The 27911-nt window shown below is 50.1% G+C and overlaps 1 protein-coding gene across 1 annotated transcript in view; it reads right to left on the reverse strand.

Annotated features, from left to right (window-relative positions):
- MBNL3 (muscleblind like splicing regulator 3) overlaps positions 1-26751 on the reverse strand; it is a gene marked incomplete at its 5' end in the record, with an annotated part of 52094 nt that extends 25343 nt beyond the window's left edge. Inside the window, 2 exons of the mRNA XM_084269261.1 lie at positions 1019-1183; positions 26578-26751. Of these exons, the coding sequence (XP_084125387.1) occupies positions 1019-1183; positions 26578-26751 (339 nt within the window). The remainder of the gene's footprint in view (positions 1-1018; positions 1184-26577) is intronic.
- Between the last annotated feature and the right edge of the window lie 1160 nt (positions 26752-27911).

Below are 27911 nucleotides of genomic sequence, written 5' to 3' on the forward strand. Positions count from 1 at the left end.
TTGTGAGACAAAAGCTCATGTGTGTCTGGTTTACAAAACTGGGGTGACAGATGCTGAGTCTGAAGCACCATTTGGGCAGAGCAGCCAGGCGCCGTAGCTGGGACACCAGAAGACCAAGCACAGGCTGGTTCACAGACTTGCACGCCTTCAGGCTAGAAGAGCTGTCCTAGGGACCCAGCCAGACCTCTGGTGTGGCACAGCACAAGGAACCTCCCCCAACAACAGCACATCACGTGCACATTGCCCCAGGAAAGATATTCACCCCCAACTTTAAATGGAGAACTCCAAATTAAGCTCTCAGTTAAAAATGTGCAGCTTATTTATGTCAGCGCTGAAGGGCTGGTTCAAGACCTCTGACATTTCTTAAAACACACAGTGACAGACTCAAACTCAGCTGACAAATGTCACCTCCTCCCAGATACACCAGCCAGCAGACACAAGCCATTCTCCCCCTGGTGTAACAGGGTTCTCCAGCCTGAAAACCTGGTTTAACCAACAGGCAAAAGCAGAGACTGACAGGGGAGGCTTCTCTGAACTCCCTGCTCTGCAAACACCCATCTCCCACGGGCCTCCCTCCCTCCCTCCCTGAAGAGAAGCAAGTCTTTCCTGCTACTAATGTAAGACAGGATTACTGTGAAGTGAAAAGCAAGTGACAGGGCCATGACATTAGCACAACTGTCTGCTGGGACAAGTGCAGTGAATCAGCTCTCACTCCCAAACATGAAGTATTAAGGCCTGAATAGGAGTAATTTTCCCCAATTTTAGCCCACCAGTAGAGCACAGCTGGTCTGAGGGAACAGCCACACCTCTTCCCACAATGTGGAAGAACTCCAGCATCCCCACTCCAGTGGGGAACAGCTGCCCAACACAGGGCTGCAAGAAGGTGCAGAGATAGCATCGGATGTCCCTCTGGGAAGATGCTGCCAAACTCTGTGCAGCACCAGCAACTGCCCAGGCTGAAGCACAGGGCAGGAAAGCAGGGGGAGTGGTGTGAGCCCAGTCCAGAGCTGTCACTTACAATCGGCTGTAGCTGCGCGCCCGGGAGCATGAACTGCATCTGCTGCGCGAACATGGCTGCGGCGGTCTTCTGCTGGATCAGGTTGTTGCGTCCATTGATTTCAAGTTGTGTTTTTAAGTGCGGGGGAGGGTGGAGATATTTGCAGTTCTCTCGGGTGCATCGGCCCTAAAAGACATAATGACAGAGCACTTCAGTGAGCGTGAGGCACAGGGCAGCCAGAGGGATTTCATTAAGGCTTGTCTGGGTTACTGTAACAGCACAGCCAGCTCAGCAGAGGCAGTTTGGTGGCTGCTGTGCCTCCTTTGTGATTTTTCTACAACAGCACAATACTCAGGTGAAGAGTCGAGCAACAGGGCTTCTCCTGCAGCAACACTAACCAGACGCTACCAAGCTGCACTCAAAAGCCAGGTTTCCTGATGTTAAAGGGATTGTTGTAAAAAAACCCACCCACAAGAACACACCTAACACAAATACTGACGTTTTCAGTGGCAGCAGTTCCAACAGCAACAACAAAAATTCCCCATTTTCTTGTGTGGATTGTTTTTCCCCTCCTTCCCAACACCAGACCACTTAACAGGCCCTGACAACCAGACAGCAAGAAACAAAACTGTCTCCACCACTTCCCCCCTGCACAGGGTAAAAGGTGCAGAGTTCTGAGCAGCACCTCTGATCTTCAATGCACGGACTGAGATGTCACAGGAGGAAGAACTGAAGCAATTTCCCCTTTCGTTTGTCAAAAGCCACAGTATGTTCCATCCCTGACTAGCCCTGGAGAAGAGAAAGCTCTAGGGAGACCCAATTACAGCCTACCAATGCTTAAAGGGATCTATAGGAAAGTGGGAGAGGGGCTGTTCACCAGGGAGTGCAGTGATAGGATAAAGGGAATGGCCTCAAGCTGGAAGAGGGCAGGGTTAGATTAAGTGTCAGGTAGAAATTCTTTACTATGAGGGTGCTGAAACCCTGGCACAGGTTGCTCAGAGAGGCTGTGGATGCCCCTGGATCCCAGGCAGGGTTCAAGGCCAGGTTGGATGGGGCTTTGGGCAACCTGGGCTGGTGAAGGTGTCCCTGCCCACAGTAGGGGGGTTAAACTAGATGATCTCTGAGGTCCCTTCCAAGCCAAAGCATTCTGTGATTCTATAACTATTTCCCCCCTCCCAGTACTGGAGAAGCCAGTGGCTCCCAAGAAGCAAAGGATCACTGATGTTACACATCACCTCAAGTCAACTAAGACCATTGCTTTTAAAGGATGTAGGAAAACAAATACCAACACTCCACTGAACACAGAAAAAGGTAACACATTTTGTCATTAAGATGAAATAATTCTTAAAAACTAGGTATGGTTCCCCTCCCCCTTCTCTGGGCACTCTCTCCTTCAGAAATGGAGGCACACAGAATACAAGAAATAGTTTATGCAACTTAAGAACAAAGTTTAATAAATAACTTTTACACAGAAGTGATGGGTTTTATGAGGAAAATTCTTTGGAGCTATCAAGATCCTGTTAAGATAAGGCCAGATAGTTAATAATGGATGCTGCAGCCAGCAGAGGAGCAGGACCTTCTGTTACCCAGCCTCTCCCAGGCTCTCTTGTCAAGTGCTGGACACCCAGTTCTCAGCCTCAGGATAATTAAATCTCCTTTCAGAGAAGGGCACATTGGGTGACTCATGTACCTGTTCCTGTTAGCAGCATCAGGGGCAGCAGAGCTGGTGCTCAGCTGACCCAGCACTACTATACAGTAAATAACTATGTTGAACTGGAAGACTCATCAGCACTAGGTAGCTTTGGGGCATCCTTCTCACAGCATCTTTCACCTGCGCAGGACAGGTGCCCTTCCCATCACCAGGGACCCAACAAAAGCCCAGCACTCAGGCCAGGCAGCACAACTCCACACCTTCACAGTTATCTCCACAACTTCTTGGTGCTGCTCAGGTTACTGTGGACCAGGAGCAGACCCTGCAGAGCTGCTGGTTGTCAGTGGTCAGGGAGCTGCTCCATCCTAAGCTCCAGCCTTTGAAGGCTAAGAAATTCCTTCTGGTTGATACTTGGCCAAGTGGTTTGGGTTGGGAAAACAGTCATTTCTACCAAATTTGGAATGAACTGCATAGACGTTTCTACACCGCAGGAATGGAGAAGAACTAGGAGAGTGCTACCATTTGTTGGAAACAATACTTATAGGGTCTTCTTCAACCTGAGAAGGACCTTGCTACTCCAACTGAAATGTTCTATGCCACTGATACCAGCCAGCCCAGCCTGGTGTGGAGCTCTGTTCTACTTCTTCATCAAAACAGTTTCATTTCAACAGAAGGTTCTACAAATGGAACAATTTATTACCAACAAACTCCCACCCCCCAACAACATACAGCATGAGGCCCTGATCCTGCAGACAGAGCTGTGAGCAGAAACCAGTGCTCACTGAGTGCTACCAGTTTCAGTGAGGATATGTATTTGCAGGGAACTAAGGGCTGTAGAGATGCTGTGGCAGAGCAAAGCCTGTGCAGTGCAACACGGCTGTCAGACCTTCTAGAGCTCGAGGAAGATGGAATGAATCACCACTGCACTCAAAACCACACCTTCAGCCCAGCTCCTCCTTGCCAGCATTTTGATCCTTAACATCCTCAACCACTATGTTTCACCAGAACAGGTGAGAAGCCACAGCAGGTCCTTCATCCAACATGGATTTTAGGAACTGTTGATGTCACAGTGACAAAACATTCCCAGTTTAGAAACCCAGCTATGAAACAACTTTCAGGATGTCTCTCTCTAAAGCAACGGGCACCTCTAGCATCCTCTGCACCCCAGCACTAGTAGGGATGATCCCCTCTGCATGCCCATCATGACACCCACTGTTCTCAGTACCTCCCAGCAACACATACACTCTTCAAGAGCAATTTCAGCTCTACAAAAGCTGCCAGAAGGACGGAGGAACTGCCATTATTCTGATCTCAGTACCAGCTGCAACCCAGCAGGGAAAACAACAGGAAACTGGTAGCAGATCTGCTGCATGTGCGGATACTGGGCTGGGGACAACTAAGGACAACTCCGCTTTATAGCTGGGTAGCCCAGGATTGCAATGAGAAAGTGAGCAGAGCCCGACCTTTCACATGGGCACCTTTATGCTGAAAGGCCACAGTTCTGCTGCAGTAACTCACCGTGGCTCCAGCACATCAAATACTCAGCACATGGCACAGGACTGTCCCAGCATCCTGCCCAGGGACCATTCCAGGGTGATTGCTGCACCAAAAAGCACCATCCTAGCACCCAGAGTCGCTTGCTGTGTGCTGGGAAGGGGCATGGTGCTCAGGGACCGGCTGGGTCCACGAGCGGTGCTGAGCCTGCTGGGACCAGCGCAGCCACCCCACTGGAACTGGAGGAGTTTGTTGCTGGTTCTGTTAATTCCTCAGGAGTATTGACTCCAGGGAAGGGACATTCCCACCCTGCCCTGGGTGGCACATGAGGCTGCAGCCAGGGAATCACCCCCCGGCAGCAGCCTCTGCTGCTGGCCCTGGAAACACGCTAAATACAGCTGTATTTTCTGGCTCCTCACAAAATGGAAGGAGCCCGAAGGACCGTGTTTGTCAGCTGCTTTGCCAACTACAGCCAGGAGGGAAAAGCATATGGACTGCACTTCCCAAGGCTTGAAAAACGGATATTAAAAATAAATCATTAAAAGATTTTGTAAGAGTATCTTCTCCCCCTTTCTTCCCACACACTCCCCCACCCTTACAGTACGCTGCTGGCATGTGATTGACACTGTGTCGCCAACTTAAGTCATGCTGTGATGGCGCATACTGTAAATGGCTGGCATCTGACACTAGGTAGTGTGACAGCAGCTTGTAGTGCAAAAGCCAGCTGTTTCCAGTGCAGCACACTTAAATCCAGTGGAAAAACCTACATTGGACCTGGCTGGATGGAGTCTGCTGGGCTGCACCTTGTCACCTGTATCCTAGCTTGGAGGGATGCAAATAAGAGCGTGCTGCACCAGGCTGGATAAACTTACTCTAAACACGTTGCAGAAATCCTCCTCCCTCTGGCTGCTGAAGCAAGCTGAGCTGTGCTGCAGAAACAAGGCTCCCAGCACAAACCCAAGGCTCGCTCGCGTTTGTACCAGTAATGCAGTTTGTTACGGTCCCTTTATCTTGGATGGCAGTAGGGGGTTACAGAGCAGACACCATTCTGGTTTTAATGACTGCACTGTATGTCCTGTCAATCACCAGCAGCTCTCATGTGAAAAATCTGTGAGCTAGTGTTGCTTTTCACACACTGGAGGCTGCAGTAGGCTTGTGCCCTGACTGTGCTGTCTTTTCCACAGACACTGATGACATGTGCAATGACTGACAGCAAAAAGAATGAGAAGAGACCAGGCAGGAAAGGATTTCCATGTTTTGCACAAAACTAGGCACCAAAACACAGCTTGTCTACATAACTTTTCCCTGCATGAAACAGCAGATTTTCACCCCCCCAAGAGGAACCCAGCAGGGAGGCACATTCAGAGATGTGCTGGCCCTGCTTACTCATTGCCTGCCGCTCCCGTGCTGAGGCACGAAACTCTCCGCTTTCCATCCCACTCAGCACATGCACACAGAGTCCTTCTCCTGCACGGGCATCCTCGCTCCTGCCAGAGCCTTGCCTGGCTTTCACGTAGGCAGTAGAAGCTCAGCCCCTGTGGTGTCTGCATCTGCATCTGGAGGGCAGGCAGAGACCAAGCTGTGGGAAGCTCTGGGCTTCATCCCTGTGGCTGTTCAGCACAGGTGAGAACGTGTATTGAGCAGCACACGCTGCTCCGAGTCTACTACTGCTATCTGCTCTCTACAGAAAAGGGGGACACTGGGAGGAGGACTTGGTATCACCTGCTAAATCCCAAGCCCATCACCCCTCCAGGGATTTGCAGCTTTTAAACTGCCCTCCCACGAAAGCAACTGACAAGTGTGTCAGGAACACCGTCTGCCCACTGCCCCAACTCAAGTGTTTCGTGCTCAGTGCGGTTTGTTCCTAAGCAGTCTGCCCCAGAGCTGAGCAGCCTGCATGCTGGCTGCACTGCCCAGCTCACCCTGCGGTCCCCAGGGCTGCACCACATTCCCCTTTCGGCACAGGTAGAGCGCTGTGCTGGAGGGACAGAGATGGCTGTCCATCTCCCTGCTGAGGCAAACACCTCCTGCTTGCCAAAAACATTAAATAGCATGGAAATAGCAAGTTTTCAACCGGAAAACAAAGGAGGCTGGAGCAGGCCAGTCAGCCTGATCACTAGGGAGTCTCGGGGCTAGGTGTTCACCAGCCAAGCTGTCACTTGCTGCAGTTCAAAGCCTACCTCTGCCTTATCTGCAATTCCTTCCTACAGGCTAATGACACGTTAAAAGTTGTGCTGCCAACCAAGTCAGCAAAAAGCACAACCTCTCTGGAAGGCTGACCCTGGCACTGCACATCAGATAGCTTCTGCTTAACAGCAATGCTTTTCTCCTCGCAGTGGTGGAGCAGCTCACTTCTCCAGAGAGGTTTTAAAGTGTAATTATGTACAAAGCACTCCCTGAATGCATTCTCATGGAGAGCTGTTAGCCCACCTACAAGGATCCTAAAAAGCAGGTCTAGAAGGACCTAGTGAAGTGAGACACCACCCCTAGACCTACACTCACTAACTCCAGCTATCTTCTCAGTATCTATTACTTGTGCATTTCCCAGACAAGGGCCTCCAAGACATCACTCCCCCCACACTGGTAAAGCCCTTCCTCATTCCCAGCTGCAGTTTTGCTCCTCCTGTAACCTAAGCCCAAAACTTGCCTCACCCCAGAGGGTCAGAACAGGAACTGTTCGCTGCCTTGCTGAGGAAGCGCCCATGCTTAAAGGCTGTGGTCACATAGATCCCCCTTCCTGAAACCTTCCCTGCTCCAGACTATGCAAACGATGCTCTTTTAACTTCATGGGCACAGTCTCCAAGCCTTTCATTAGGCTGCCTCCCCCAGTCAGCCCTCACCCCTGTGACGTGTGTGCACGCACGGGGCTCTGGGCTCCAGCTAACCCCGTACCACTGCTGTGCAGGGAGGAACAGTGTCTTCCATGTCCTGCAGATGCTGATGCTGCTTATACATTCCTGCAGGACATTTTCTTTCCTTCTACCACTGTAACAGTTTTGACTGACTCTCAACAAGCCTTTTCCAGAACTTCTGGCTACCCATCTATGCTGCAGCCTGCCTCATGCAGCTGATCCCCTCGGATGCAGTATTTCATACTGCTTTCATTGAACTCGCACCCCTTTCATACAGGTTACTTTTCCAACCTGTCAAGATTATCTCTAACTCCACACCTGGTTCTCTAAAGTGCCTGTAGCTCCTCCCAGCTCAGAAAACCTTACAGATTTAACAAGCATACTCACTCTATTCCACCATTCAAGTCCTCAGAATAAAACAAGACTGAACAGCCTTGCCAAGCACATCCTTCCCAGCTGCTCCTGAACTCGGATTTCCAAGAAGTTTCAGGCTATCACACAGAGGTTTCTCCTGAGCTTTGTTCCCTGTCTTGTTTGCAAACTGATTTGTGCCACGTTGAAGGCTCCCAATCTAATGCCCGCACTCCAACTTCCATATCTCCCTGAAATAACCCACCTCACAGGCTTCCTAGTTCTGCTTGCTCTGCTCCTCTCTGGCCACCCACAGGGATGCTGGAGAGTTGGTGCTCTGCAGCCCCAGGCCAGCAGCCCTGTTTGCCATCAAGCACATGTACACAGCACTGGGTACAAAGCAGCCAGTAGCTTGAAGTTACTTGTAATGGTGATAAAAGCCCTACAGCACAGCTATTTGCTGACATTTTTCAACTGCAGGTGTAACACCCATTTACAGAGAACCCAAAGGCTGCTGCTGCAGATCCTGCTGTGAGCAGATCATAGCTGAAACGCAAAAGCAAAGTGTATCTTCTAGTCAGCACTACCAGATGGCAATCAGCCTGGAAGGGAAGCAATGCAGGCTTTCAATTTCAATGTATGTGGATAAAAATGCTATAGAGTTACAGTTAATCTGGTAGCTTCCAGGTAGGGATGATACAGACCTTGTGAAATGTGTGCTCTGGCTAGGAAAGAGTATGGTTCATGAATACTTAATTTGCTGGAAACTGCATTCAAACAGCCCACAAAAAGCACAAATCACAGTTCTGCAACATCTGTAGGAGGAGCTCTGCCTAATTTCTTTGAACGTCCCACCTCTGGGTCCAAAGATCCACTGAGTCTGCACAGACACATGAGAAGAAGACTGCTAAAAACACCCCAGGTGTTGTTTTGGAGCATCTCAGCTCCCTTGCAGTTGCTTGAGAAACCTCTTCCCGATTTTATGCTGCTCAGAATGATGCTCCGAGCTGCACCAGCAGCGTGTCAGCTCCGACCTGGGGCTGCTCAAGCAAAGAGGGACATGTCTTTTGTCAGGAACAGAGGACAAGAGTCAGACCTGCCTGTCCACACAGCTTCAGTGGAAAAACCTGAATATCTGTCAGAAGCTCCCAGGGCTGCCGGCGCTCCCGGCGCTCCCAAGGCGGCCCCAGCTCAGCGCCGAAACAGCGACTGAATTTCATGGCTTCAATGAACGTCAGGTCAAGCCCTTTCCGAGCAAGCCTAGACTTGATTCTGACTGAAATGAGTGAACCCTGATGTTTTGCGTGATTTCAAATGATAGCAGGTGACATCCGGCAGCTCTGACAAGAGTTTTGGGTCCTTTTGAGCCGAGAGCTCAAAGCCCAGCTCAGTGGTGCGTGCGAGCGCAGGGCAGCGGGAAGGGCCTCCGCGCGAACCGCGCAGACCGGCTGCGTTCAGCTCACTGACGCAAGGCTGCTGGGTCCTGCGCAGTCCCAGTCCGCCCAGTTCTCTTCCTACAGCCTCCTATGCAGCCAGCCAGGAGGGGTTTGGGCTTAAAACAATTACATGTCATACACTATCCTTAACTGGAAGGGACCTATAAGCATCATCGAGTCTAAGTTCTGCAGCCTTAAAAAGGCAAGTTGGGCAAACGCCGCCACTTCAGTCCCGTGAGGCTCTTTCTGTCCAGTAACTCAGAAAAATGCAGAAGGAATGAGCGACAGAGACAAAAATGCCAGGCTCTAGGACACTGGAGCTGCTCTTCAGCCTGCCCGTCCCACCCACGTGACTGCTCTGCTGGTGTATTTCTGCTTTGCAGGGAGATGGAAGGAAGGACAGGAGGAAGAAAAACATAAGCATCATTTCTGCAGATGTATTCAAGTCCACAAAAGCAACCAACAGCCAGCTGAGGGGACTGCTGAAACAGCTAGAGACCTGAAACACCTCCATCTCACTGTCACTCCTGCCTTTGTCCATGAAAGCCAACCTCCATCACAGACGCAAGCAAGGGCTGAAGACCCTGTGCCCCTAGCTCTGAGGAATAAAGGTGTTAAAGCCCTCTCCTCCATCATAGGACTGGAAAGCAAGCTGCCCCTTGTAACCAGATGCACACCCCCTGTGGCCCGTCGCCAAGCTGACAGGGTCAGCTACCTATCGTACAACTCCACAGGTCTCCATCAGTAGGCATTCTGTGAGGAACAGTGGCATTTTGTCCAAGCAGGGGACGTGACTCCCTGCCACACGTGTGACAAACCGTTTAACTGCCGAACAGTTTCACCAATAGAAAAACAGAAGCAGCATACTGAGTATGTAGCACTGCTTCCCTCACACCAGGGTAAGAGGCAGACGTCAGATGCAAAAGGCTGGGAACAAACCTGTGCCCAGCATGGACAGATCGGACTGCAGATGCTGGTCCTTTCAAACAGCGCGCATAAAGCAGCAAAGCACTTGGACAGGGGGTTTCTCAAGATCAGATGCTCTCGGCTGGGATTCAGACATGCTTATATAGGACTCTATTACAAAGCCTGCAGCCTCAAAACGTTTGTCAAGCTTGTTTTTGTTACACAGCTCAAACCAGAGCAGGAGAGAAAAACAAAGCCGAGACAGACAGCAGCGTTTCTACATCCCCGTCTCCCTTTCTGGTATCACCTTAACCAGTGACAGTTACTCAAAGCTATTGCCAAGAACTTCAAACCACTGAAATCAGCAGGCAAATCCAGCTCCATACAGGAAGGATGGCTCGTTAGCACAGAGTGCAAGTATTCAAACAAGTACCATCACCTCACCAGTTTTTTCCCCCTTTAATTTTAATTAGAAACTGCAGGGACATGAAACTACTGTATTCCAATAGACTCTAAGCAGCCACAGGCATCAGCCTAAACCCCCAAATCCTCATTCACCTGGCAATTAGGGAAGCTGAGAGCTGCTGTGAGTGAAGTTTTACTTTTGCACACTGCTGAATACAGCAATGTTCTGCTGAATTTCCCCAGGACAGCACAAAGAGGTCGTGGCTGTCCTCCTGCTTTCATGCAGGATTTTCATTCCAAGCTGTTTGTTATACTTGAAGGTTCTTACAAACTCAGAGCAGTTATTTTGTTGGGGAAAAGCCCTGTAGCTCCTTCATTATATTTTTACATCTTGACAACTCTTTCCAGCTCCGTTCTCCTGCCAAGCTCTCTTCATTCAGGCCCTGTTATGCTCAATGAAAAACATGTATTGATTTTAGCGTCGTTGGTTTGTGGAGCACTTTTGCTTGCTCCAAGCGATGGACAGTGTTTACCAAGTCCAAGAAACAGATATTAAAAAGAGTACAGCGCTGTCAGAGTGTATTTGTTATGAGCTCTAGAGCCACGGCGCAGAAAAACATGTTTATCTGAGAGATTACTACTTGCAATGAACAACAATCTCACTCCACAAAAGAGAGGAATACAGACTTCATCGGGCTCTTTTCTCTTGTCCCCGCCGATACGTTTTGATTAGGCCTCATTCCGTGAACCACATCGCTCTGTTACCACCACGTATTTGAAATTAGGTTAAAACAGAAGTATCATCAATATAGAGCTCTGAACTGATCATTTTTAATGTCTTCCAAGTATTACTGCATTACTCTCCCAGGTTCAGGACCGTTAAAAGCACAATCAAACGGGTTTCTTCAATACAGTATCAAAGACAGGCTCTCTGCAAGCAGAACGGGCTCTTGCAGACATCCCTGGCCAGACCTGCTCAAGCAGCCGATCGATAGGGATTACCAAGGCAGGCAGTTAGCGCCCGGTGAAGGGAGCAGCTTCAGGAGCAGGCTCAGCCCTGGGGTCAGGGCAGGTATTTAGAGTGGGAGGCAAAGCAGGAGACATCCTGCAATGTTAATATTCCTGTGGGTGAGCGTTTCAGTGCGGGACTGTTTGTAAGTAAAGAAATCAATGCTACCTGGACGATACAAACACGAGCACATCGTTGATTGTTCTTCTGTAATAAATGACAGAAAGAGGTGCCAGTCTCTGGAACAATACTGCACAAGTGCCATGTTTAAAAACCCCACAAAACCCCACAAAAAAACCCAGCCAAAATAAAACTTCCAGCATGTCTGCCATGTTTCACCTCTCTCCATTCTGTCCCCAACTGCGATTATACCAGCCCAGCTTTGGAACATGCCAAGTGTAGTTTCTCTTGTCCCTTAAACCACTTTTTCATTGCAAATCCCATAATCCAATTCCACAACTTTCACTGGCTGATTGAATCTGTCAAGGTCATATGGAAAGTTCATGCTTCTGACCTTCCTCTACCTACAGTGTCTGCTGAATATTACAACTGCAGCAGGCAAACCACACGTAGACAGAACCAAGCAAAGTACATTAAAGCCCAGGAGAATAAATGTTAAAGCACCGTGTTTGTGAATACAAATATGGGACGTGTGACCACCTCCAACTGCCTCGCTCCTGGCGTTTACACAGGGGAGAAGGCAAACAAGGAAGCACAGAGACTGATAACCAAGTGTCCGAGCTGAACCCTCCCTCCCTTCCCACAGAGGGCAAAGCCATGCTCAGGAAACCTCAGCTCTTGCTGCATTTTAGAAAGTAAAATGAAGCTGCAAATAAGATATGTGGGTGGCTGGGTTTGGTGTGGTGTTTTGGTTCTGGGTTGTGTTTAGGTTTTTGGAGGGGTTTCTGTTTTTTTGTTGTTGGTTTGGGTTTTTTAAAGAACTTGGCAGAATATAACAATTTACTAACAGAGGATTAGCCCAATTTTTGTTTGTGTTGTTGCTTTGCTCAAAGCAACAGCTTAATAGGCACAAGCTGATTCCTGGATTTCAAAAAAATAATGAAAAAAAATTTAAAAAAATTAATTCCATCTGGGCTGACACCTCCTAGGGAGAATCTTCAGTCTGGAAAAAATAACTCTGCAGGATGTGCTTCAGCCTCAGCTACTGAGGGGCTGCCAGGGGGTAACGGAGCAGAGCCCTGAGCAGGGAAGGATGCTGGCTGGGCTCTGCTAAGCATGCTGATGACTCCTGCTGTGGCACTGCTGCTCTGGCTTTCCACCCTTTGGCTGGAAACACCAAGGGATGTCAGACTGGGACACGATAGTCCCTCTGTGCCAGCCACCAAGTGAGGTGACCGCAGGGGAGCAGGCAGATGCAGTGATACAACAGGGTGATGCCCACAGTTCCCGCTGCAAGATTTGCTCCCAGATGCCTGTCAGAACCCAGGGGTCTGATATTCCAGGGCACAGGACACCTTTCTGCTCCTGGCTGGGATCTGCTCACCAGCAGAGAGCAAAGCCAGCTCCCCTAGCCCCTCTCCCTGTGGCCAAGCTGGTGAGATCCCCAGCTCCTCTCCTACTCCTCTTTGTCCCATTGCCTGGCTCCCTTCACTGCTCCCCATTCATCCCCTCCCTGCCAGCCACTTTCTTCCATAGTGGCACCTCTCTGATTCCAGCTAAATTCACCAAAGACCACAGCACCCCTTCGCTCCAGCTTTCCAGACAAGCTACCTGACTGCCAGAAGGGTTGACCACCCGTCACCAACTCCCCATGCTCTCACTCTGAGCAAGGACCCCAAACCCTCCTGACCCCGGCTGGGCCTCTGATTTCACACTGTGGTATAAGCGCAGCAGGCAAGGACCACACATCTTGCATGGGCCCTGACTTCCAAGGAGAGCATCCTGACCAAGTGACACTGATGGACTCCTTCCATCTAGGAGGCAGCAAGGCTTGAAGAGAAAGGAAGAAAAGTGAAAAAAACCCAAAGAAAAAGAAAGCCTGCCTTGCCCCAGGCAAATATTCCACCTCAGTTAGCTTTTGCAGACAGATCTATTTCAGCATGTTGTTTATTACAGCCAGTAACATATGCACATTTAATCACAGAGGGGATTTGTCTTTTAAGAAAACACCTTCAGAAGTGCTCTTTAGGCAGTGCCTGGCACTAGAAAGCAGATACGTGACCGCTCTTTGCTGCTACCATCCCGAATGAAAGACAGGTTAAGACAGTGTAAATGCTTGTTAGGGGCTGAGCCCACAGAGCAGCACAGCAAGCCATGGCAGCAACACTACAGCCTTTTCCCATGGAGGGGAATGTGATGGGCTTGCACTGCCAAAGACAATGCAAGGCCATCTCTGGGCAAGGGGGAGATTCGGCAGTGAGACAGTTCTGAGCTAAAACTGCAAAGTGAGACACATTTAACCGCAGTTCACATGTGCTAGTCACAAGGACCATGCAGGCAGCCAGCCTGGAGGGACAGGATGCCAAATTCTGTGCCAGCCTCTGAAAACCTGTTAATTTATGATGGATTTATTAAAGCAGCCTCAGCCAGAGCAAAGCTTCTACCTGTCCTAATTACAACAGTCCTCTCAGACCACGTTCCCCTGTCCGTTACCAAGTCCCGTGAGGGTCTGCAGATTCACACTCCCTACCTCACTCAGCCAAAGCAGTGCCCTGCTCCTGCCCCTAACCGAACTGTCAATAAACTCTCCCCAGGACACAATCAGTAACTGTGGAGGTTGCAAGGCAGCCTGCTCATAGAGGCTTTCTGCTCACCCTGTAATCCACACTGACCTCCAGACCCAAAATTGAGAGTCATTATGGTGATGTACAGCCCAAAGGCTGCACATACCTACCAAGAGTGGTCCGTTTTCTCCACGCAATGCATTTTTCTACAATGCCTTTTGTAGAAGCCATGCTTTCAGACACTGAAAGGTTAATTCTGTGTAGCTACTGATTAGATCTGTTCCCTCTCCTGTAACAAGAGCTGTAGGACAGGACACTGAAAAGGTTGTTCAGTCTTACTGGGTGGATGTATCCACTTTCTCCTGCGGGATGCAACTTTTGTCCTCCCAGAAATCCTGACCTAAATTCTCCTCTGAGTGGCACTGGTGTAAGTGCCAGAACAGCTAAAAAAGGGATGTGTCGTGTGTGTGCATATGTGACCTTCCGTCCCAGCAGACCAACAGGAATGGAACTGATCAGGATTTTCATTTCATTTTCTTGGGTTTTTTGGAGTTTGTGTTTTTAATAACCACCAGATTCAGTTATTTAGGTTTGAAAGCATAAGAGGAAAGCGGGGGGAGGTAGAAGCAACTAAAGCATATCCATGTGGACATGCTTGGGACACAATAAACAAACTGATCAAATTACCGTGGGCGCTCTCTGCCCATTCCCTACTACTGCTCTCTGTTCCCCAAACTCCTGCCCTCAGCTTCGACTGAGCTGCTTATCCTTGTCCCCATCACCAGTGCTGTACAGACCGCCTGATGCCCAACCTTTTGTAGACGAGGAGGAATGCAAGGATTAGCTTTTAGAGGCTGTTTTCAGTTAGAAAGCAATCTCCACACAAGACTTACTTAGGCAGGCAGACACCTGACCTCATGTATTCTGCTTCTGCCTCTGACAGGAGATACCTTCAGACACAGCACAATCCCTTCCTAAAAGGGCAGCAAGAAAAATGTGGAGACCAGCGATGAGCAACAGGCAATTGGATATGAACTGTAGGTGAAGCCACTGATTGGGTGGAATCACACAGATTAGAGACATTTGTTACTGCAAGCCTGGCAAGCTAACAAACTGCTAATTGGTTACACACACTGTTCACACCACACTAATTGGTTAGTGATTATAATGAGTTCTGATGAACATATCTTATAACTAAACATGGTTAGTTTACCTGTGATGCCTAAAAGCATCCGCACACCTGCTGCCTTGACCATCTTATTACGGCTGGCTCTTGACATGTTGTTACTCCCAAGTACCTTCCCGTAACTCCTTCTTGGTTTAGGGTAGCCTGTACCCCTGTCATCAAGGTCACTGTGTGTTGAGAATGTGATTATTAAGATCCTTTCAGCATGAGGAACTTTTTCCGTCTCGTGGGAACACAAGGATATTTTTTGGGTGAAGAGAGCTCAGTCGCTGGCAGGCCTGTCTTCCCTGACAGAAAAAGACCTATCACTGCCCAGATGGGGTACAGCCAGGATGAGTCAGCTGTGATGCAAACATTGCATTTGCTGTTAGAGATGGGTCCATACCAGATTGGGCTGGGAGAGGTTTTCACTGCAAGGAAGAGTGACCTTTCCTAAGGACATCTGCAGCCTCTCCGGCCACGTGAGAGGAGTAGCTGCAAAGAAGCTCCAGTGTCATTAGTGAGTCTGGAATGCAGCATGGCTGGTGCCAACATCAGTGAACACCCAGCTGGAAAAAACGCTCTCACTTGTTTCAACACAGAGAGATGGACGTACGATAGGGCCCCGGAGCAAACTTCTGTGCAAGTGACTAATACAAAGAAAGGAGGAGCATTAAGGAAAGTGTTAACGCTTTTCCTCTGGCTGGGCTATGCTCTGAAAGGATGCTGAAAATCATTCTCCAGGAATTAGCACAATCAAGACAATAAAATATAATTTCTAGTGGTGTTTCTGTCCTAGCTAATGTAAACTCTATTCCGAGTAAAGACTGCTAAAGATTTTACATTACCATGCACTCTTCAAACAAACCCATGCAGAGCAACACAAAACAACAACAATCAAAGTCCTCTGAATTCAATCTGTGCTTTATCGCACAAGGCCACAGCAGGGGATTTTTGGCAGCGGGAATACAAATACCCATCAATGCTCCAGCTCAGGGTCCTGCTCCAATTACTACCCAAACACAGAATGAGACTGTCCCAGCCTTAAGTTTTCAGTCTAAATACATCAGACTTGGTGGAAAAAGCCCCAGGTGGCTTGGGGAAGCCTCAGCAATGCTGAGACTGCAGGCCAGCTGCTCCATGCTGCTGCCGTGGTGCCCTCAGTGCTTTCTGAGCTCCTGCCTCCCGGCAACAGGCAGCATCTCCGCACTGCTAGCTAAAAGCGATCCCATCCATTTGCCTCTCAGCTCCCAAGGGACTCCCCCCACCCCTTCCTCCCACCAGCACTCTCCCAGCTGTGGCGCAGGAGCAGCGAGTGGGCTCTGGTGACAGCAGCGTGACGTGGAGCTGGCAGGAGGGCTGTGCCGGTGCAGTGGGATAATCCTCGCCCTGCTGCGCTGAGACAGCCCGCAGATGCGATAAGGCCACAGGGATGGGTGGCAGGGGTCCTTGCCACATCCCCAAGCTCTCCCATCCTACCGGAGAGGGCCCTGAGGAGCTGCTCTGCTCCTCCCTGGAGTCACCTCCACCTTCTTCCTTCACGGTCCGTCTCCCCCAGCTCGGGGAAGGTTTCAGATGTCCCCTGTCCTGCTTTTATCAACCCTGACAGCTCTCCTGCTCCTGGCGCCTCCGAGTCACTCAGCCGGCTTGCCTTGCTCCAGCTCCCACCCTGCGCCGCCACAGAGGCTTTACAGGCAACAGGATTGACACAGCAGGGAGCCCCAGTCTGCAGGGAAGTAACCGTGATGATTGCTGCTTCCTCTGCAAGTGCACCAGATGCACCAAGAAATAAAAACGGCTGCTGAAGCAACAGGAGAGGCAGAGGGCAAGAGACTTCCCGGCTTGCCTTGTTCAGTCCCCACAGACACCACACTTAACAACAGGGACACAGGGAGGACAAGGGAGCTGCAGGAGGGCTCAGGGACAAATAAGCCCGGAGGGGAGGAGGAAACAGAGCAGAACGGAGAAACAGGACATAAGGCTGCAAGTCTTGCATCATGGGAGCAAGATCTGTGAGGGCTCCTGAAAAAGCGACCAGGTGCATCGTTAACACCTTCCCCTACAGCATTTGGGAAGAAGCAACATCCCCTCCAAAGACAACTCTCTCTCATCTTGGAAATCTGTTAGCTTGTGAAACAAGATTCCCTCCCAGGGAGGAGAGTGCTTGATTTCCTACAGCTGCCCTCCAACACCATCACCTCTGCTGTATCTGGATGACCTTCCAAGCGCTCCTTGAAGACAAGTCTAGCTTCCAAGTCCCCTGTCTATTCAAGCACTACTGCATGGAATGAAATGTCTGACCCTGAGAGGCTTTCATGCCTCCTGCCAAACTCATCCAGCACTTTGTCTCCCCAGCACCCAGGAGCAGCGCCCAAGCACGGCACACAGCACGACACTGAGCAAGCCGATCGTGCGGGTTCAAGCATCGTTCAATGCCGATGAAGCAAGCTTTACTCACGCGCTGGTCCTCCAGGAGCTGACAGCACGAGGAAGAAACACCGGTCAGCGGGATCGGCCAGCGCAGTTGGGATTACACACTGAGGTTTTGTTTTCAAACTCTGCTTGGCTCTGGCAGGGCTCTGAGGACCTAATCTCCGTGTGACTGTTCCCAGCACCAGCCATGCCCCTGCGGATAATAAGGACTTAGGGAAGCACCGCCTAATGATGGCTGCGCTCTCAGGCAGGCTGGCTGCAGCTCCACTGTGTCCGTGCTGCCCCTGGCCATCTCCTCCACCCCAGCTAGGTATTTCATGCCTGCCCAGCTCTGCCCCTCTGAGGGCTGTTTTCTCTCAAAAAGCACCCAGAGCAACTCACAGCACCCCAGAGGGGCTCACTCAAAGCACAAGTAAGGAGGCAAATACAATTAAAGCAGCAGTTTGCACTGATGGCTTAAATCCTCACCAGAATCTGGTGTGGGTACTGCTGAGCAGAGATGTGGCCATCACTAATGCTGCTCCGCTGATCCCAACCCTCCTGTCCATAGGGGTTATTCTGAGACTTTTGATACATCTACAAGACCGACCCGCTAGAAGCAAGTGGTGTATGAACGCAGAGTACCTATGTTCCTATGTTCCAAAGCATGATGAAACAGTGGACCTCACTACCCAGTATTCTGACTGGGCAGCAGCTTGTGGTACCACACCTGCTCTGCAGGTTCTCATCCTTGAGATTGCTATTTCATGCAGGATTTGCTTCCACTTCTTAATAGTGCCCTGCACACTTACCTCAGCAGCACCCCCAGCACCCCTGCAGCAGGCACGCTGGCCTGGGCAGTGGGTACAGCCATATTAGTTTTAAACATTCACTTTCCAGCACAGCAAGAGAAAACTTCTCCCCCAGCACACAGGCTGCCACCTTTCAAACAAGGTCAGACACCGACCTCCTCCTCCCCCACCGTCAATGACCTTATTAGCACTGATCAGGGTTCTAATAATATCCCTCATTGTAAGCAGGCCATCTGCCGTAACATTTCCCTACAAACTTGGGGAATTGCTTGGTCTGAGTATGCTCACGCCCCAGCAAGACAACTGCTTCCCTCAGGAACACGCACCTTTCCCCACAGCTTTGAGCTAAATGTTGCAGAAAGGCAGCTCCAGCTCCCAGCTCAGAGCTGGAGCGTGTAGAGAACCGTACAGAGCCATGCCCTGGTGTGGGCTCCAGGCAGGGGGTTAAGAAAAAACAAAAGGAGAGCTTGGGATTTATAAAAAACTAGTAAAACCCATCAACTGATCATCACAGCCTTCATCTCCTCTGACAGCGGGGACACCGAGTAACCGCATCACTGAAACCCAAAGCCAAAGCCAAACACTAACTGAACATTCAGAGAATCAGAAGTAAAGCTCCAAGGCTCCCAAGAGCAGAGATCAGAGTGACTTTTGTGCCATGTACCTACTACTGCACAGACAGCAGAGAGATTTTACTATTGTCACACATCAGCTAATGTTAAGCTGACTATCTTCCCTGCCACTGCAGGAGGGGGGATTTCAGAACAAACAGGTAAGCTCGCAGAAGAACCAAACACATCGGACAGCTATTCACTTAGAAGGATCCAGGGTCTGAAACGCTTACTCAGTTTGGACATCTGTCTAAAACACTCCGAGTCGTGTTACTTCAGTAGCTCAGCTGCAGGCAGCCTTCAGACATTTTCCTTTGCACTGCTCCTGGGAGGTCAGAAAGTGCAATTAGGCACAGAGACTGACATTGCAACACTTTAAAGCAGCCTGCAACATCAGAAGGCTTCAAATGCTAGTTTTCCACATCCTTGGCCTTTCCCCAATCAAAAGGCCATCATCAGACGTGGCACAAGAGGCTACGTGGGGCAAAGAAGGGGGTCAGTGCCCAGTTCTCTGCTGTTTGATGAACAGCAATAAACCAACATTAATAAGCCATAAGTAAAGCTGTGCCCATGTGGGGCAGCACTCACCCAAGTGCCTCAAAGTATTATTTTAATACCAGCAGAACCATATTTACAGGGGCAGCATTTCAAAGAGCTCAGCTCCTCACTCGGAAATCTAAACCACTCCTTTAAACGCTCTGTGGGAGATGTCAGACCATGGCCTCTCCAGAAGGCTTGGCACATCTTGTTTGTATTTGTTTTAAAGCTTCCAAACAGCTCAATTACATAAATGCATGTTCCTGCACCCTCCTTCAGATGGGTGAACCAAGTGGCAGAAAGCTATCGTCAGCAAAGGGATTACATCAAACCCACGCTACGCCACTGAAGAAACCCACCAACTCCACATGCTCATTCAGAGTCACCTTCCACCACCTTTTCCTCAGCTGGCTTTGCTGCACTAACACGAGCAAGAGAAGCAGCTAGGAAGCTGCCACTGACACAGCAGCAAGACCGGACACCATGCCCAAGTGGGGCTCCATGTTTACAAGGAACCTCTCTGCCCCCAAGTCTCCAGCAGGGACTTGCAGGTTCAGGGGGTTCATCTGAACCACGGTGTCAGCTACCACTGCAGATCATGGTTGGAAAGACGTAAAACTTCCTGCCCTGGGTGGATCTGGCAGTGCCACAGCTTGCAGCATGGCACCCGTTGAGGTGTCAGAGCTTACCCAACTCACACACACGCCTCTCTAATCCCTTGGCCAACCTCTGACTCACAGCAGCTACACAAGGGTAAGCACTAGAGCTGCCACAGCTTGCTAGCTGGGCTTCAGCACCCCATCTCTCTCCTCCCAGTGCAGAGGAAACCCCCGGGGCTTGCATAGCACTGCACTGCCTTTGCGCTGGGTCACAGGCACAGAGCTTGTGCCTGCAGATCCAAGGAGGCTTGGCAGGACTGCGAGCTCCAGGTGCAGCACAGCACATGTGCAAAGAAACTCCCAGGCTGGGAAGCCGGAGGTGGCAGAGGAAACAACCACAGGCAGTTCTCCCCGTTCAGAGGGTGTCTGAGGATCGTTTCCCTCTCTCAAAACCCAACCCAGCATCTCACTTCAGCAGCTCGTTGTCGCCCACAGGAATTCTTACGGGGCTTAAAATCAGGCTTAAATGTTTTGCAGACTGGAACCTCAGTCTGGAGGGCTTTGCCCTTAAAAAAGAGAAGTAAGCCTCAGGAGCTGGAGATGGCATGCCATGGCCCGTGCAACAGTGCAATATGCCCATAAAAGGTTTCAAAATGTATCTGCTTAAGTGCACGCAGCAGCTCAGAAGGGCTTAGAGTCACATCCCAAAAGAATTTCTCTCCTGCTTTTTTAGGCAAGTGTGAGCAGCAGTCAGCACTTTACCATCATCTTCCCAACCAGCAAACCAAGGTTACTCTTGGCTGATGTTAATAATGTAAATGCTTCTGGCTTTATCCTTCGGGGATGGTGGTTTGCTCACGCCACAGGGAGAAGGCTGGGGCAACGTGAGCTGCAGGCAGGAGAGGAGGCTCTGCAGTGCCAAGGCTGGCTGGAGGAGAGGAAAGCCTGGCAGGAAAACCCCACTGCTGAATTTGCTTGGCCTTCCTCCCCGAAGAAGCCAACCTCCAAAGTGCGGTCTCAGGACAAATCTGTGGCCACCGCTCTGCTTTCCAACATGTCCAAGGGAAAATGCGCACGAGTGAAGCTGGAGGAAAAGCTGTAATGAACTCATTCATTAGCTGCAGGAAGAAAGGAAATGAAAGGAAAGGAAGACAGTGGTCCTGTGCCTGCTGCCCCTTGTGCCAAGAGTGCCTCTCAAGCCAGGTGCCCCAAACATCAGGTAACAGCAAAGGCATCAGCCCCTTTTTGGGCAAACCCCTGGGAAACAGATGTGGTCAGGAAGTGTGGGTCAGACAGCACTCTCCATGTTCAGAAGACATTTCTACAAACACAAGGCTGGACCTGATGTTACCCTATGGCCATGCACTGCCACAGACAGGAGAGGTGTTCAGCATCCCACTGACAGGTCAAAACCCATCCTCGCCCCAGTGGGGGCTGCCCACCCCACAGACAGGTACCCAAAGGTACCTGGGGGAAGGCAGCTCAGTCCCAGTGAGTTCACCTTGCAGCACAAGATGGGCACCAAAGACGCATCAGGGTCCCTTCTCACGGATGCTTTGACATTCATCAGGTCATGGCCACCCCAAGGACAAGACCACCGCCTTGGAGACTCTCACTCCCAGTCAGCAATGCCAGACCAAGCAGAGGAAGAGTCACACTGCCTTGCGCCATCAGAGTCAGATGTGGGACAGTGCAAGAGATCTACTGGAGGTGAGAGAGGATGGCAGGAAGAGATAATACTCCTCTCCATGGGGAAACACATCAGACAGGGAGAAAAGTGCTCGGAAGTTACTGTCCCTGTTACGAATACCAGCTGATGAATGTCTCCATGTTGACCAAGCCAGTACAACAGCCCTACAGCTTCACAGGGTGAAAGCCAACACAGAACTTACGTTTGCCAAGCACCCTCTGCAAATCTAATTCTCATCATCAAATGTTGTCATGAAGCAGGTAAGCACCTTAATGACTGCTGGAAAGCAAAGGTTTCCTCACAAAGGTGACTTGATGCAACATTCTTCATCTGGTTTATTTGCATCTCCATTACACTGAGCTGAGACACACAGTCAGAGTGTCTCCAAAAATATCTCTATGGCTTTGTTTGCTTTCTTCTTCCTCTGTAAGAGCGTAACCATATGCTAAGTTTAGTGGGTGTTTTTAGTTGTTTCCTAGTTTGGAGTTTATTTAAATTTTAAAAAAAAGGAAAAAAAAAAGATTGGATTGCAAACCAGTAACAGAAATATTCTAGTGAAGTCAGCAGAAACCAGGTACAAATTAGCATGAAAAGTAGAAGGAACAGCCTCAGGTACGCCAGTTTCAAGATCATATAGTACATTTATTGCCCAAGCACAGTGAACTTTTTAGATTGCCATGGGACTTTGAATGCTATTACCAGACAAAAACACTCCTTTAGAAAGCAGACAACTCAGACAACTGTACTTTTAACTCCTTATTTTATGGCTGCTCATAGACAACTTGGGTTTTTTTTAATATAGAAGAAAGCTGCTTTGAAACACGCGATAGCTTAACAATGTTTTTTAAATTAGACCTCCCAAAGTCAAAATTTATACCCCTGAATTTTTCACCATGCTATTTTCTTTCTTTCAAAACGCTCTTCAAAACTTTGATTTGCATATGGAAGCATCTACATTCATAAAGCAAATTTTTAAAAACCCAACACCCCACAAAGCTGGGCTTGTAATTATTTTTAAGCCCTGAGCCCACAGCACAGATACCCAAACTCTGAGCAGTGTAAATCAAAGCCCCTGTGCACACCCAGCATGCATTACCTGCGTATTTTTATATAATACATCACTATCTCCCAACACCTCTCAGCTTACTGCTCAATTAGTGTTTTTGAGCAGCCAAAGATGATGTGGGGGTTTTTTTTTTCCCTTCCTGACATCTTTAGAAACTGAAAGAACAAAACTAACGAGTTCCTGGCTGGTAAATTAAGAATCAGACAGGGTCATAGCATGCCTGCCTGATCCAGCCTGAATGGGAAGGCTAATGACTTGATGAGCGCAAGCAGGCAGCCCACCGCAGTGCCATGAGCCAGCAAGCCATGTCCTGACCCTCACAAGAAGCACCAGCTCTGCACAGGACAGCACACACCAAGCCTGGGAGAGAAGCTGCTGGACGGGGTGTACAGCAGTGACAGTACGCCCTTCTTCGCTCAGAACGCCTCAGAGGTTTAGTGGGCCCTGCCCAGGAGGCAGCGCAGAGCTCTGGCCCAGCAGCCCTCATGGTGGCTTCTGGTGGCCCCGAGGTGGCTGGCTGTTGTGCCTCTGGACTGCCCTCCACCAAGCAGTGCAGGCTTGCCCTTCCATTCACACAAAGGAACTCAGACAACACTGTTCTTCCAGAATAACGAGGGGGGAAGCGTGAGTAGAGAGTGAGAGTTCTCTTGGCATCCAATTCAAATCTGTGAACAGCTTCTCACAAGGAACTATTTTTAAGTTTCATATCAATCTGCTTGAAAAAGGTTCCTGCTGCCTACAAATATGCAAACTCCCCCTTCCAAGAACCAGAGCTCAGGACAACAAGATCCAGCTCTGCACTTGTAACCTGATCAAGACTCAGCATCTCACGACCAAAGCACTGCACAGCCACACGCTTCTGCAGAGCACGGCCTGCTGAACCCCACCTGAACATCTCTGAAGCCCACCCACATTACCTCTTCAGGACACCCGTGTGGTCTTCACAGGTTTACAGGTAAGCACACATTCACACGTGAAACAACCCACACTGAGGCAGCCTGACTGCTTCTGGAAGCGTCACTGTTCCTACCGCCGCACCAGAGGCAGAACTGCCATGAGACTGAGGGGAAGAAAAAACTAAGAGGGATGCAGGGAGCATAAAGATGCTGTGCGTGACCTGACCAGCGAGGTGAATCCATTGTACGCTGGGTTATCACAAGTTCCTGTATGAAAGCATTGTTCAGGTTTAAGAGCTCTGTGAGAAAAAACCCCACAAGCAACAGCAGTACACAATGGATGCAGATAAGCAACCTCTGAACAAAGCCCTGGGAGACTGCAAGACAACGGGAAAACTTATTAGCTGCAAGCATCCTATATCCTGTCTCCAATAAAGCAACACAGATGTTCTGCTAAGGCAGGGTGTGAAAAGATGAAAAGAGCACTAAGCAGCTAGGGAGCCCTGAGCAGGAGAGAGGGTCAGTGTTCAACAGCTGTCAGAGGCAAACAGCAGCCGGGCACATAAAGATGTCCCCAGGATGGACACAAAAAGCCTCTTCTTAACAGGTCTGAGAATGTAACATCTCTCTTGTCACCAGGAAGGGAGGCCACCATTGCACCCAGGAGCCCCTTGCACTGCAAACAGGGCTTTGCCAGCCCAGCTCCAGCCCGGGAACAGAAACACCATTGTCTGGGAGTTTAGTCACCAGGGCGGTTATCTCCACGGGGACACGCATGGCACACACACAGGCTGTGGCACTGGGCACTGCACCTCTCCGTGACACAGCAGAGCCAGGGCTCTGCCCAGAGAGAGCACTCAGAGCGACTGGGGCTGCAGGAAGGGTGGTCAACGAGTCCCACTTCTTATCTGGGAAGTGGGGTACAGCAACAGCCTCGCCATCAGCCCTCGGCCATGCGCTCTGCCTGCCCGCTCGCTGCGGTTTACTTCCACAGGCAGAGGCTTCCCTAAGCCTGAAGGATCTGGAAAACCTGTTTCCTGGAAAATTCAGGCCACTTAACTAGCACATACTGGGCATCTGCTACTGTGTCAAGAGGAAACTGCAACAAGAACATTATTTAACAGCCAGTAACACAGGAAACACGCTGAGCTGTAGAAGTTCATACCCCTACTCCTTCAGCACTTTTTGCTTTCTCAGCATGATGCTCCCCATCCCATTCCCTGTTGCTGAGGCAGGAGACATGTCTGCTCGAGCCAGCGAGCAGGGTTTCAAGCTCAGCTGGCCCTACACTCAGTCCTGCACACCTCACATGCCTGGCTCTGCACAGAGCAGCTGGGCGTGCTGCAGACACCGCACCCCAACCAGCACACGTGGGTGACACCAGGCCACAGAGCAGCTCAGAGCCGAGCCGGGCGGCTGCAGAGCAGGCACCTCCCCACCACACAGTTCAACTTGATGATCTCAAAGGCCTCTTCCAACCAAGCCAATTCCACGATTCCAGGGCATTGCAAACCACCACGCAAGTCTGCATGGAACCACCCTACACAGCATGACAGCACTTCCTTCAGTTCACAGTGAACTGCAACAAAATGTAAACATATTAATCTCTTCATTCAGAGTATCTGCACTGCCACTGGCTACAATTCAAAAGTTTCAAGGGCATAAAGAACATGACTTTTTTTCCCCTCTGATAAAAGTATTTTTGTCTTTCACTGTCAGCAAACCAGCCATGTAAACGAACATCTGAAAGTCACTGTGTAACTAGGAGTCACTGCATATAGTCAGACTGAAGAGAGCAAAACCAAGCACAAGTAAGAAGTTTGAGCTTCTTGGTAGAAGTGAAAATATGAAAAAGCCACAAAGAATTATAAAATAGGTAACCCCATGTTAGACTAGATCCAGCCCAGGCCCAAACCTGTGCAAACAGAACTCCACCATTCCTGGTACTCATTAGGTTCATGAAAACAAACCCAGATCTTTTCAAGCAACAGCTGGAGTTCAAGGGAAAACTTTTAACTTGTGAAACTGACCAGGAACAACACAAAAGCTTGTGACTTCTAGGAACTGACACAGGGAAAGTACTCTGACCAAATCACACAATGTCAAGAGTTCTCAAAAGTAATCAATTGGCCATACTGTCTCTGGGGTTTTACTGTCCCATTTAGAACACCTCTGAGGAGCCACACTTTGGATAAAAAAGTGGCTCTTCCTTTCCTGAGAATCATGATGATGTGGCTCCAACAGAGATGCCCACCTGCCCTCCTGCGAGTCCTGAGGCCCTGACTCAGACAGCCCCTGGGTACTTGGTAAGTTCTCGAAGTCACCCCTGGAGCATCAACAGTGACAAGCAGCCAAGAGCCCTTTACTGCCTGAAAAATCAACTCTGCCAAGATAAGCACCAGCAAAAAGGCTGAGCTGTAACTCAGACAGGTCCAGCAAATCCATCCTGTGTGTCTGCATGTCCCTCACAAACACCACTTTCCCAACACCCCTGCTTTCTGGAAGCGCTACTCTCCAAATATTTGGGCTGTTCCTCATTACAGGACAGCAGAAGAGCGCATCTGCAACTGTCTCCAGGAAACACACATAAAGCTGATTCATTACCTTAAAATGTTGCTTTCATTTCTGCTCATTAAGAGCACATTTCGGATCCCCGTGCCGATGAGCTCCACACAAACTGGAGCACCGGGTTTCAGTTCTCCCCTGGCCCCATTTCAGTTTCATTTGCTGCCCTCAACACACATTCTCCATTTCGAGGGCAGCTGTCTCAGACCCGAGCTACCATCAGAACACGCTCCGGATAAAATCCTCTCTCTCCCCGCGCTGCCTGGCACTCCAGGCACCTGATGTCAGCCCCAACCTAGATTGCAGGAGCTGCATCCCGCAGCAGCAGCATCCTTCCCTGCAGAAACAGAGCACGCCCCGCAACCCAGCCTGCCGAGCCACTCGCAAGAGAAGGAAAAGCAAGCGAGCTGAGGTAACGCACGCGTTAGGCAGTCCTCACCTTTAGGGAGTCAAAGCAGGCAATAACTCGACCGTTTTCCACATGGCAACTCCGTGACGGGTGGGCGAACTTGCACTCTGCATCAGACCGAGAACAAGTCCCTCTCTGAAACTCCCGACACACTTCTAACGTCAGCCATTTTGTATCACGAACCAGGGAGACGTTCACAGCCATATTAAAAAACAAAAACCAAGCTGCCAGCAGTCGCACCCTTCTTCAGGGCAGTAGCTACTGCTGATCTTTTGTTTTCTTCTTTTTTTTTTTTTAAAAAAAGGGTAAAAAAGTGAATTCAAGTTAAACACGAAGAAATAACTAACTTGTTGCTTTGGTAGAACTCCTATTCATCAGCACTTAGGTTTTCATTTAAGTCAAATCGTGTTTGTTCAAACAAGAATTAAACATAAAGCCAATCATAAAATAGAAATCTTATCAGAACAACTGAAAATCAAATTAGAGGCCAGCTCCTGAAAGTGCAATTGTGAAGTCACAATGTCAGTGTTCTACTTGGTGCCACTGCCGCCGTCACTCGCAAGGGACTGGCAGCCTTTCAACACAACTCTGTGCTCTCCAGTTAATGGTTTCAATTATTCTTGCAAAAAGCATATGCTGCTGGCAGCACTTCAGTTTGTGGAATGGTCTCGGTCCTTGGGGAGAAAACTTCGGGCTTTTTACTTCCCCCCCTCTTTTTCCTTCTCTTTCTTGCTCTCAGAAACGGCGGCTCGCGAGCGTCGGCACGAGCATCGGCACCCGGGGCTCCGCGGGCTCTCCTCTCTCCTCCAGGTGTTTGCTACATAGTCGGGGGCAGGAGGGGGGGAAAAAAGATGGCTGAGCAAACTGCGTGTGAATGGGGGGCAAAAAAAACCAAAAACAACAACAAAAAGGGGGGTGAAGGCTGGAGGAGCTGCCGCCCGGGCACGAACCGCGAGCAACGCCGCACTGAGCCGAGAGCGGGGCGAGGGGCAGGGAGAGGCAGCCCTAGACAGAAATCCAAGCAGCGGCGGCTTCAGGAAAGGCACTTTTCAGCAACCTGCGGGAAAAAGAGAAATAGAATCAGCCACGAGCCGACGGCCGCCCCCGCTCAGGCGGGCGCGGGGCTGCCCGGCCCCCGGCGGCGCGGCGCGGCGCCGGCAGCCATTGTCGAGACCGGGGGCACTGCCCGCACCAAGCTGCGCATGGGAGGAGAAGCGGCCAATGGCGTCCACCGTTGCAGCGGCAGCCCCGGGAGGCCGACGAATAAAAGCGACCGTTTCATAGCGGCCGAGGTTGGCAGACGCTGGGTCCGTGCCGGCCGCACGGAGAACGCGGCCCGGCCCCCGCGGCCCGGCCCGAGGCGC

The sequence above is a fragment of the Gallinula chloropus genome, assembly GCF_964237585.1.
Source record: "Gallinula chloropus genome assembly, chromosome: 11".
Classification (NCBI taxonomy): domain Eukaryota; kingdom Metazoa; phylum Chordata; class Aves; order Gruiformes; family Rallidae; genus Gallinula; species Gallinula chloropus.